Raw genomic sequence first — 13277 nt, forward strand, 5'->3', positions numbered from 1 at the left:
TGTGTGTGTGTGTGTGTGTGTGTGTGTGTGTGTGTGTGTGTGTGTGTAGTATTGTGTGGGTGTTTAGTATTGTGTGTGTAGATTTGTGTGTGTGTGTGTGTGTGTATTATCTCAGAAGTGTACATATGAGATCTGTACGTCTCCCTCCAGCTCCACCGTGTCTATCTGGTTGTAGTTCTGGAAGCGATGGAAGAAGTCACACATGTGCTGCCCGTTCACAAACACCTTGAACCGCTGGTTCCCACAACGGATAGACATCTGAGAGAGAGAGACAGAGACAGAGACAGAGAGAGAGAGAGACAGAGAGAGAGAGAGACAGAGACAGAGAGAGAGAGAGAGACAGAGAGAGAGAGATAGAGAGAGACAGAGAGACAGAGAGAGAGAGACAGAGAGAGACGGAGACAGAGAGACAGAGAGAGGGAGAGAGACAGAGAGAGAGAGAGACAGAGAGAGACAGAGAGAGAGAGAGACAGCGACAGAGACAGAGACAGAGAGAGACAGACAGAGAGAGAGAGGCAGACAAACAGACAGACAGACAGACAGAGACACACAGACAGACAGACAGACAGACAGACAGACAGACAGACAGACAGACAGACAGACAGACAGACAGACAGACAGACAGACAGATAGACAGACAGACAGACAGACAGACAGGTTAATAAGCATTAAAAACAGAGCACATCGAAGAGACTTGATGAGGAGTGAGATGACAAACAGAAAGGACACTAATCTGACTGTGAACTTATATTTTATGTACAGTACTAGTCAAAAGGTTGGATACATCTACTCATTCCCAGGGTTTTTCTCTTTACTATATTGTAGAACAGTATTTATTTTACCTTTATTTAACTAGGCAAGTCAGCTGAGAACAAATTCTAAATTTACAATCACGGCAAGTCAGTTAAGAACAAATTATTATTTTACAATCACGGCCTAGGAACAGTGGGTTAACTGCCTTGTTCAGGGGCAGAACGACAGATTTTTACCTTGTCAGCTCGGGGGATTCAATCTTGCAACCTTTCAGTTACTGGTCCAATGCTCTAACCACTAGGCTACCTCCCACCCAGAATAATAGTGAAGACATCAAAACTATGAAATAACACAACTGGAATCATGTAGTAACTGAAAAATTGTCAAACAAATCAAAATATATTTGAGATTTCAGATTCTTCAAAGTAGCCACCTTTTGTCTTGACGACAGCTTTGCACACTTTTGACATTCTCTCAACCAGCTTCATGAGGTAGTCACCTGGAATGCATTTCAATTAACAGGTGTGCCTTGTTAAAAGTTCATTTGTGGAATTTCTTTCCTTCGTAATGCGTTTGAGCCAATCAGGTGTGTTGTGACAAGGTAGGGTTGGTATAGAGAAGATAGCCCTATTTGGTAAAATACCAAGTACATATTATGGCAAGAACAGCTCAAATAAGCAAACAGAAACGACAGTCCATCATAACTTTAAGACATGAAGGTCAGTCAATGTGGACAATTTCAAGAACTTTTCAAGTTTATTCAAGTGCAGTCGTAAAAAACAATCAAGCGCTATGATGAAACTGTCTCTGATGAGGACCACCACAGGAAAGGAAGACCCAGAATTACCTCTACTGCAGAGGATGGAGAGCATCCTGACCGGTTGCATCACCGCCTGGTATGGTAACTGCTCAGCATCTGACCCGGAAGTCACTACAGAGGGTAGTGCGTATGGCCCAGTACATCACTGGGGCCAAGCTTCCTGGCATTCAGGACCTCTATACCAGGCGGTGTTAGAGGAAGGCCCAAAAAATTGTCAAAGACTCCAGCAACCCCAGTCATAGACTGTTCTCTCTGCTATCGCACGGCAAGCGGTACCGGAATGCCAAGTCTAGGTCCAAAGGGCTCCTTAACAGCTTCTACCCCCAAGCCATAAGACTCCTGAACAGCTAATCAAATGGCCACCCGGGCTCTTTACATTGACCCCCTTTGTTTTTACACTGCTGCTACTCACTGTTTATTATCTATGTATAGTCACTTCACCCCTATCTACTGTACAAATTACCTCAACTAACCTGTACCCCCGCACATTGTACTGGTACCCCCTGTATATAGCCTCCACATTGACTCGGTACTGGTACCCCCTGTATATAGCCTCCACATTGACTCGGTACTGGTACCCCCTGTATATAGCCTCCACATTGATTCTGTACCAGTACCCCCTGTATATAGCCTCCATATTGACTCTGTACCGGTACCCCCTGTATACTCCACATTGACTCTGTACCGATACCCCCTGTATATAGCCTCCACATTGACTCTGTACCGTAACACCCTGTATATAGCCTCCACATTGACTCTGTACCGTAACACCCTGTATATAGCCTCCACATTGACTCTGTACCGTAATACCCTGTATATAGCCTCCACATTGACTCTGTACCGGTACCCCCTGTATATAGCCTCCAAATTGACTCTGTACCGTAACACCCTGTATATAGCCTCCACATTGACTCTGTACCGGTACCCCCTGTATATAGCCTCCAAATTGACTCTGTACCGTAACACCCTGTATATTGCCTCGATGTTACAGGATGGCCATAAATATCATCAAGGACAACAACCACCCGAGCCACTGCCTGTTCACCACGCTACCATCCAGAAGGCGAGGTCAGTACAGGTGCATCAAAGCTGGGACAGAGAGACTGAAAAACAGCTTCTATCTCAAGGCCATCAGACTGTTAAACAGCCACCACTAACATTGAGTGGCTGCTGCCAACATACTGACTCAACTCCAGCCACTTTAATAATGGGAATTGATGGGAAATGATGTAAAATATATCACTAGCCACTTTAACAATGTAAAAATGTATGAAAAAAATGTATCACTTGCCACTTTAAACAATGCTACTTAATATAATGTTTACATACCCTACATTACTCATCTCATATGTATATGTATATACTGTACTCTATATCATCTACTGCATCTTTATGTAATACATGTATCACTAGCCACTTTAAACTATGCCACTTTGTTTACATACCCTACATTACTCATCTCATATGTATATACTGTACTCAATACCATCTACTGTATCTTGCCTATGCCGTTCTGTACCATCACTCATTCATATATCTTTATGTACATATTCTTTATCCCCTTACACTTGTGTCTATAAGGTAGTAGTTTTGGAATTGTTAGTTAGATTACTTGTTATTACTGCATTGTCGGAACTAAAAGCACAAGCATTTCGCTACACTCGCATTAATATCTGCTAACCATGTGTATGTGACAAATACAATTTGATTTGATTTGATTTGTGATTGATTAAAAAAATAATAATACTTTCGTTTATTTAGTAAATATTTTCTTAACTCTATTTCTTGAACTGCATTGTTGACTAAGGGCTTGTAAGTAAGCATTTCAGGGTAAGGTCTACTACACCTGTTGTATTCAGCATTTCACTGTAAGGTCTACTACACCTGTTGTATTCAGCATTTCACTGTGAGGTCTACTACACCTGTTGTATTCAGCATTTCACTGTGAGGTCTACTACACCTGTTGTATTCAGCATTTCACTGTAAGGTCTACTACACCTGTTGTATTCAGCATTTCACTGTGAGGTCTACTACACCTGTTGTATTCAGCATTTCACTGTGAGGTCTGCTACACCTGTTGTATTCAGCATTTCACTGTAAGGTCTACTACACCTGTTGTATTCAGCATTTCACTGTGAGGTCTACTACACCTGTTGTATTCAGCATTTCACTGTGAGGTCTACTACACCTGTTGTATTCAGCATTTCACTGTAAGGTCTACTACACCTGTTGTATTCAGCATTTCACTGTAAGGTCTACTACACCTGTTGTATTCAGCATTTCACTGTAAGGTCTACTACACCTGTTGTATTCAGCATTTCACTGTGAGGTCTACTACACCTGTTGTATTCAGCATTTCACTGTAAGGTCTACTACACCTGTTGTATTCAGCATTTCACTGTGAGGTCTACTACACCTGTTGTATTCGGCATTTCACTGTGAGGTCTACTACACCTGTTGTATTCGGCATTTCACTGTGAGGTCTACTACACCTGTTGTATTCAGCATTTCACTGTAAGGTCTACTACACCTGTTGTATTCAGCATTTCACTGTGAGGTCTACTACACCTGTTGTATTCGGCATTTCACTGTGAGGTCTACTACACCTGTTGTATTCAGCATTTCACTGTAAGGTCTACTACACCTGTTGTATTCAGCATTTCACTGTGAGGTCTACTACACCTGTTGTATTCGGCATTTCACTGTGAGGTCTACTACACCTGTTGTATTCGGCATTTCACTGTGAGGTCTACTACACCTGTTGTATTCGGCATTTCAGGGTAAGGTCTACTACACCTGTTGTATTTGGCATTTCAGGGTAAGGTCTACTACACCTGTTGTATTCGGTGCATGTGACAAATACAATTTGATTTGATTTGTTCATTAGAGTTACCAGCCTCAGAAATTGCAGCCCAAATAAATGCATCACAGAGTTCAAGTTACAGACGCATCTCAAAATCAACTGTTCAGAGGAGACTAGGGGAATCAGGCCTTTATGGTCGAATTGCTGCAAAGAAACCACTACTAAGGGCCACCAATAATAAGAAGAGACTTGCTTGGGCTAAGAAACATGAGTAATGGACATTAGATTGGTGGAAATCTGTCCTTTGGTCTGATGAGTCCAAATTTGAGATTTTTGATTCCAACCGCTGTGTCTTTGTGAGATGCAGAGTAGGTGAAAGGATGATCTCCACATGTGTGGTTCCCATCGTGAAGCATGGAGGAGGAGGTGTGATGGTGTGAGGGTGCTTTGCTGGCGACACTGTCTGTGATTTACTTAGAATTCAAGGCACACTTAACCAGCATGGCTACCACAGCATTCTGTAGCGATACGCCATCTGTCACGCCCTGGTCTAAGTATTTTGTGTTTTTCTTCATGTATTGGGTCAGGCCAGGGTGTGGCATGGGGTTTTTGTATTGTGGTGTGTTTTGTCTTGGGGTTTTGGTGTGTATGTATTGGGATTGTAGCTAGTGGGGTGATCTAGCAAAGTCTATGGCTGTCTGGAGTGGTTCTCAATCAGAGGCAGGTGTTTATCGTTGTCTCTGATTGGGAACCATATTTAGGCAGCCATATTCTTTGAGTTTGTCGTGGGTGATTGTCCTTAGTGTCCTGATGTCCTTGTTCTGTGTTAGTTTACACAAGTATAGGCTGTTTCGGTTTTTGTTACGTTTATTGTTTTGGTAGTGTTTGTGTTTAGTGTGTTTCTTCATTAAACATGGATCGCAATCTACACGCTGCATTTTGGTCCGACTCTCCTTCTCACCTAGAAAACCGTGACAGAATCACCCACCACAAAAGGACCAAGCGGTGTGTCAACAGGCAGCAGCAGCAGGAGAAGGAACAGAGGCAGGAGCAGCTGCAGCAGTGGGAGAGGCTGCATTACTTGGAGAAATGGACTTGGGAGGACGATTTGGACGGTAAAGGACCCTGGGCACAGCCTGGAGAATATCGCCGCCCCAAAGAGGAACTGGAGGCGGCGAAAGCAGAGAGGCGCTGGTATGAGGAGGCAGCACGGCGACGCGGATGGAAGCCTGAGAGTCAGCCCCAAAAATGTATTGGGGGGGGGCTAACAGGGAGTATGGCTACGCCAGGTAGGAGACCTGGGCAGACTCCCTGTGCTTACCGGGGGGCTAGAGAGACCGGACAGGCACCGTGTTATGCAGTGGTGTGCACGGTGTCTCCAGTGCGGGTGCATAGCCCGGTGCGGTATATTCCAGCTCCGCGTGTCGGCCGGGCTAGATTGAGCGTCGAGCCTAATGCCATGAAGCCGGCTCTACGCATCTGGTCCCCAGTGCGTCTCCTTGGGCCGGCTTACATGGCACCAGCCTTGCGCTCGGTGTCTCCGGTTCTCCTGCATAGCCCAGTGCGGGCTATTCCACCTCGCCGCACTGGCAGGGCGACCGTGAGCGGTCAACCAGGTAAGGTTGGGCAGGCTCGGTGCTCAAGAGCTCCAGTGCGCCTGCACGGTCCGGTCTTTCCAGTACCACCTCTACACCCCAGCCCTCCGGTAGCAGCTCCCCGCACCAGGCTTCCTGTGCGTGTCCTCGGCCCAGTACCACCAGTTCCAGCACCACGCATCAGGCCTACAGTGCGCCTCGCCTGTCCAGCGCTGCCGGAGCCTTCCTCCTCTCCAGCGCTGTCGGAGTCTCCCGCCTGTTTAGCGCTGTCAGAGCTTTCCGCCTCTACAGCGCTGCCGGAGTCTCCCGCCTGTTCAGAACTGCCAGTCTGCAAGGAGCTGCCAGTCTGCAAGGAGCTGCCAGTCTGAAAGGAGCTGCCAGTCTGCAAGGAGCTGCCAGTCTGCAGGATGCCGCCAAAGCTGCCAGTCTGCAAGGAGCCGCCAGAGCTGCCAGTCTGCATGGAGCCGCCAGAGCCGCCAGTCAGCATGGAGCAGCCAGAGCCGCCAGTCAGCATGGAGCAGCCAGAGCCGCCAGTCAGCATGGAGCAGCCAGAGCCGCCAGTCAGCATGGAGCAGCCAGAGCCGCCAGTCAGCATGGAGCAGCCAGAGCCGCCAGTCAGCATGGAGCAGCCAGAGCCGCCAGTCAGCATGGAGCAGCCAGAGCCGCCAGTCAGCATGGAGCAGCCAGGGCCGCCAGTCAGCATGGAGCAGCCAGAGCTGCCAGTCAGCATGGAGCAGCCAGAGCTGCCAGTCAACCAGACTCTTCCAGATCTGCCAGTCAACCAGACTCTTCCAGATCTGCCAGTCTACTAGACTCTTCCAGATCTGCCAGTCAGCCAGACTCTTCCAGATCTGCCAGTCAGCCAGACTCTTCCAGATCTGCCAGTCAGCCAGACTCTTCCAGATCTGACAGTCAGCCAGACTCTTCCAGATCTGCCAGTCAACCAGACTCTTCCAGATCTGCCAGTCAACCAGACTCTTCCAGATCTGCCAGACTCTTCCAGATCTGCCAGACTCTTCCAGATCTGCCAGTCAGCCAGACTTTCTCTCACTCCCAAGCTTTCTCTCACTCCCGAGCTTCCCCTCAGTCCCGAGCTGCCTCAGTCCCGAGCTGCCTCAGTCCCGATCTGCTCCTCAGTCCAGTGGGATTCTGGGTGAGGACTACTAGGCCATGGTCGGCGGCGAGGGTGGACTATCCAGGGACGCGAGGAGAGGGGACTAAGACATTGACTGAGTGGGTTCCACGTCCCGCGCCGGAGCCGCCACCATGGACAGACGCCCACCCGGACCCTCCCTATTGTTTTGAGGTGCGTTCGGGAGTCCGCACCTTAGGGGGGGGGGGGGGGTTCTGTCACGCCCTGGTCTAAGTATTTTGTGTTTTTCTTCATGTATTGGGTCAGGCCAGGGTGTGGCATCGGGTTTTTGTATTGTGGTGTGTTTTGTCTTGGGGTTTTGGTGTGTATGTATTGGGATTGTAGCTAGTGGGGTTATCTAGCAAAGTCTATGGCTGTCTGGAGTGGTTCTCAATCAGAGGCAGGTGTTTATCGTTGTCTCTGATTGGGAACCATATTTAGGCAGCCATATTCTTTGAGTTTGTCGTGGGTGATTGTCCTTAGTGTCCTGATGTCCTTGGTCGGTTTTCGTTACGTTAATTGTTTTGGTAGTGTGTGTGTTTCTTCATTAAACATGGATCGCAATCTACACGCTGCATTTTGGTCCGACTCTCCTTCTCACCTAGAAAACCGTGACACCATCCCATCTTGTTTGCGCTTAGTGGGACTATCATTTGTTTTTCAACAGGACAATGACCCAACACACCTCCAGGCTGTGTAAGGGCTATTTGACCAAGAAGGAGAGTGATGGAGTGCTGCATCAGATGACCTGGCCTCCACAATCACCCGACCTCAACCCAATTTAGATGGTTTGGGATGAGTTGGACCGCAGAGTGATGGAAAAGCAGCCAACAAGTGCTCAGCATATGTGGGAACTCCTTCAAGACTGTTGGAAAAGCATTCCAGGTGAAGCTGGTTGAGAGAATGCCAAGAATGTGCAAAGCTTTCATCAAGGCAAAGAGTGGCTACTTTGAAGAATCTAAAATATATTTGGATTTGTTTAACACTTTGTTTGGTTACTACGTGATTCCATATGTGTAATTTAATAGTTTTGATATCTTCACTATTATTCTACAATGTAGAAAATAGTTTAAATAAAGAAAAACCCTTGAATGAGTAGGTGTGTCCAAACTATTGACTGGTACTGTACGTCCATAGACATGGGCTACACCCCAAATGCCACCCTACTCTCTTTTCACCAGAGCCCCATAGGCCCTAGTCAAAGTGCACTATATAGGGAATAGGGTTCTATTAGAGCCCTGGTCTAAAGTAGTTCACTATATAGGGTTCTATACGGCTCTGGTCTAAAGTAGTTCACTATGTAGGGAATAGGGTTCTATTAGGGCCCTGGTCTAAAGTAGTGCACTATGTAGGGAATAGGGTTCTATAGGGCCCTAGTCAAAAGTAGTGCACTATGTAGGTAATAGGGTTCTATTAGAGCCCTGGTCTAAAGTAGTTCACTATGTAGGTAATAGGGTTCTATTAGAGCCCTGGTCTAAAGTAGTTCACTATGTAGGGAATAGGGTTCTATTAGGGCCCTGGTCTAAAGTAGTGCACTATGTAGGGAATAGGGTTCTATTAGGGCCCTGGTCTAAAGTAGTGCACTATGTAGGGAATAGGGTTTTATAGGGCTCTGGTCTAAAGTAGTGCACTATATATAGGGAATAGGGTTCTATTAGGGCCCTGGTCTAAAGTAGTGCACTATGTAGGGAATAGGGTTCTATAGGGCTCTGGTCTAAAGTAGTGCACTATGTAGGGAATAGGGTAATATTCTTGACACAGACCTGTTCCTTGTTTACTCACGTCAAAGTACTGTCCCTCCAGGAAGGGGTTGATGCTGATCTCTCTCTCCTCCGTCTCCCAGCTCCCACCAATAAAACTGTTTCTCACCAGCTCTCTCTCCTGCACACGAGGGTTTAGGTGGAACGCTATGTCCCCTGAGCTGCCCACTTTGAAGTTAATTGAGAACCTGCAACACAAAGAACCCCAACCACAGAGTTATTCATGTTGACCCTGCAACACACAGAACCCCAACCACAGAGTTATTCATGTTGACCCTGCAACACACAGAACCCCAACCACAGAGTTATTCATGTTGACCCTGCAACACACAGAACCCCAACCACAGTTATTCATGCTGATCCTGCAACACACAGAACCCCAACCACACAGTCATTCATGCTGATCCTAGCTTACACCTGGATTCACCTGGTCAGTCTATGTCATGGAAAGCACAGATGTTGTCAATGCTTTGTATTTTGTATACTCTTGTGTATTTTAGTGTTTAATTGTCCATAAAACATTTTTAAATGTTAGAATATTTCTTCCACTTTGACATCACAGTGTATTTTGTGTAGATCGTTGACTAAAAAAAGGAACATTTTGTAAAGCTATCCTTGTGGGGACCAAAGAATTGATTCCCATCCAAAATCCAATTTCCCCTAACCCCTAAATCTAACCTTAACCCTAACCCAACCTTAACATAAGCCTAACTCCTAACCCTAATATTAATTCTAACCCTAAAATAGCATTTTTCCTCGAGGGGACTGGCAAAATGTACCCACTTGTCCGATTTTTCCTTGATTGAATTTACTTGTGAGGCCTTCTGGTAAAACACACACACACTACACACACTACACACACTACACACACTACACACACTACACACACACACACACACACAGTATGTTAAATGGTGACCACCAACCTCTTAGCTCTGTAGGTTTAGGGGTAGAGTATAGGGGTTAGGGTACAGGGGTTAGGGTAATGTGGTTAGGGTATAGGGGTTAGGGTATAGGGGTTAGGGGATAGGGTAATGGGGTTAGAGTATAGGGGTTAGGGTATAGAGGTTAGGGGATAGGGTAATGGGGTTAGGGGTTAGGGGATAGAGGTTAGGGGATAGGGTAATGGGGTTAGGGTATAGGGTAATGGGGTTAGGGTATAGGGTAATGGGGTTAGGGTATAGGGGTTAGGGGATAGGGTAATGGGGTTAGGGTATAGGGGTTAGGGTATAGGGTAATGGGGTTAGGGGTTAGGGGATAGGGTAATGGGGTTAGGGGATAGGGTAATGGGGTTAGGGGATAGGGGTTAGGGTATAGGGGTTAGGGTATAGGGTATAGGGTAATGGGGTTAGGGTATAGAGGTTAGGGGTTAGGGTATAGGGGTTAGGGGTTAGGGTATAGGGGTTAGGGGTTAGAGTATAGGGGATAGGGTATAGGGGATAGGGTATAGGGGATAGGGGTTAGGGTATAGGGGTTAGGGTATAGGGGTTAGGGTATAGGGGTTAGGGTATAGTGGTTAGAGTACTACAGACCTGTTTGCTCCTAGAGGTACCATGCCTCTGATGACGATGGTCTTCTTCGTAGACATCCCTCCTGGAATCATGATGGTGTACGGGACAGGCTGATACACATAGGACAGGAGTCAGTTCACTGACACCATGTAGTGTATACTGTATGTACGTATACTTAGGACAAAACAAATCCATCCTGACTCACAGAGATGTTACTTACAGGTTTGAATATTGGCTGTCCATCCATGACCGGTAGGTTTCCCTGTGAACAGGGGAGTGTCAGAGAACGGCCATCAGTAGCCTCTTTTGAAGTCAGACCTACACCCTGATCACCTGGGGATCCACCCTGATCACCTGGGGATCCACCCTGATCACCTGGGGATCCACCCTGATCACCTGGGGATCCACCCTGATCGGGGATCCACCCATGTCCCCTGGGGATCCACCCTTGTCCCCTGGGGATCCACCCTGATCACCTGGGGATCCACCCAGATATCACTGTCTAACGTCGAAATCTGAAGTGGTACGGACAAACGTCTATTTTTTTATTTAATTAATTTCAAAGTGGTTAAGGTTAGGGCTAGGGTTAAACATAAACAACACCATTACTATGAAGTAAGCTAGCGGCTTGCTCTGGAGTTGTTGTCAGCGCCAAGTGGAGCTGTGAGCTAAAGTTCAGAGGGTTGTGAGTTCAATCCCAATGCGAGGTAGTCTTTTTTTTTGTGAGCACCGAATCAGGCAAATATAATATAACCATCGGAGTCTAAATGTAATTATCCCTCTGCCTGACAGAAGGCAATTACAAATGATTTACCTTTATTTAACGAGGCAAGTCAGTTAAGAACAAATTCGTATGTTCAATGACGGCCTAGGAACAGTGGGTTAACTGCCTTGTTCAGGGGCAGAACGACAGATTTGTACCTTGTCAGCTCGGGGGATTCGATCTTGCATCCTTTACGGTTAATAGTCCAACGCTCTAACCACTAGGCTACCCTGCCGCCTCTACACTCTAACCACTAGGCTACCTGCCACCTCTACACTCTAACCACTAGGCTACCTGCCACCTCTACACTCTAACCAATAGGCTACCTGCCGCCTCTACACTCTAACCACTAGGCTACCTGCCACCTCTACGCTCTAACCACAAGGCTACCCTGCCGCCTCTACACTCTAACCACTAAGCTACCTGCCACCTCTACGCTCTAACCACAAGGCTACCCTGCCGCCTCTACGCTCTAACCACTAGGCTACCTGCCGCCTCTACACTCTAACCACTAGGCTACCTGCCACCTCTACATTCTAACCACTAGGCTACCTGCCGCCTCTACACTCTAACCACTAGGCTACCCTGCCACCTCTACACTCTAACCACTAGGCTACCTGCCGCCTCTACACTCTAACCACTAGGCTACCTGCCTCCTCTACACTCTAACCACTAGGCTACCCTGCCGCCTATACACTCTAACCACTAGGCTACCTGCCGCCTCTACACTCTAACAACTAGGCTACCCTGCTGCCTCTACACTCTAACCACTAGGCTACCCTGCCGCCTCCACACTCTAACCACTAGGCTACCTGCCGCCTCTACACTCTAACCACTAGGCTACCCTGCCGCCTCTACACTCTAACCACTAGGCTACCCTGCCACCTCTACACTCTAACCAATAGGCTACCCTGCCACCTCTACACTCTAACCACTAGGCTACCTGCCGCCTCTACACTCTAACCACTAGGCTACCTGCCACCTCTACACTCTAACCACTAGGCTACCCTGCCTCCTCTACACTCTAACCACTAGGCTACCTGCCACCTCTACATTCTAACCACTAGGCTACCTGCCGCCTCTACACTCTAACCACTAGGCTACCCTGCCGCCTCTACACTCTAACCACTAGGCTACCCTGCCGCCTCTACACTCTAACCACTAGGCTACCTGCCACCTCTACACTCTAACCACTAGGCTACCTGCCACCTCTACACTCTAACCACTAGGCTACCTGCCACCTCTACACTCTAACCACTAGGGAACCCTGCCGACTCTACACTCTAACCACTAGGCTACCTGCAGCCTCTACACTCTAACCACTAGGCTACCTGCAGCCTCTACACTCTAACCACTAGGCTACCCTGCCGCCTCTACACTCTAACCACTAGGCTACCTGCAGCCTCTACACTCTAACCACTAGGCTACCCTGCCGCCTCTACACTCTAACCACTAGGCTACCCTGCCGCCTCTACACTCTAACCACTAGGCTACCTGCCACCTCGATAACTCTAACCACTAGGCTACCCTGCCGCCTCTACACTCTAACCACTAGGCTACCTGCAGCCTCTACACTCTAACCACTAGGCTACCTGCCTCCTCTACACTCTAACCACTAGGCTACCTGCCACCTCTACACTCTAACCACCAGGCTACCTGCCACCTCTACACTCTAACCACTAGGCTACCAGCCACCTCTACACTCTAACCACTAGGCTACCCTGCCGCCTCTACACTCTAACCACTAGGCTACCTGCAGCCTCTACACTCTAACCACTAGGCTACCCTGCCGCCTCGACACTCTAACCACTAGGCTACCCTGCCGCCCAAATCCATGTATTTGTTGAAACAGACACACCACCTACCAACTTACCCCAATTTGATCACCTGCAGGATTTCCTCCCTGTTGACGGTAGAAAACATACCAAATGTCAGTTTATGACACACTAAGAAATGCATTCATGAGTATATATAGTATATACAGTTACCCCACAATTAATTAATTCCACTTGTTTTTCATTTCCTCCTGTCTCATCCTATGTTTTGTCTGCAACTGTCACTCAAAGATTTGAACCATTGAATTAACATACACATGACAGACAATAAAACGATGATCTCTGTTGGGAAGAGTACGCTGACC

General features: G+C 47.5%; 1 protein-coding gene across 1 annotated transcript in view; it reads right to left on the reverse strand.

Moving 5' to 3' along the window:
- LOC139382583 (galectin-4-like) overlaps positions 1–13277 on the reverse strand; it is a 32259-nt gene continuing 18982 nt past the window's right edge. The window contains exons 5-9 of the mRNA XM_071126703.1: positions 13011–13040; positions 10595–10636; positions 10396–10484; positions 8886–9051; positions 1–258 (exon numbers count right to left, since the gene is read on the reverse strand). Coding sequence (XP_070982804.1) covers positions 112–258; positions 8886–9051; positions 10396–10484; positions 10595–10636; positions 13011–13040 — 474 coding nt within the window. The 3' untranslated portion in view covers positions 1–111. The remainder of the gene's footprint in view (positions 259–8885; positions 9052–10395; positions 10485–10594; positions 10637–13010; positions 13041–13277) is intronic.

This window comes from Oncorhynchus clarkii, chromosome 24 (assembly GCF_045791955.1).
Source record: "Oncorhynchus clarkii lewisi isolate Uvic-CL-2024 chromosome 24, UVic_Ocla_1.0, whole genome shotgun sequence".
NCBI lineage: Eukaryota > Metazoa > Chordata > Actinopteri > Salmoniformes > Salmonidae > Oncorhynchus > Oncorhynchus clarkii.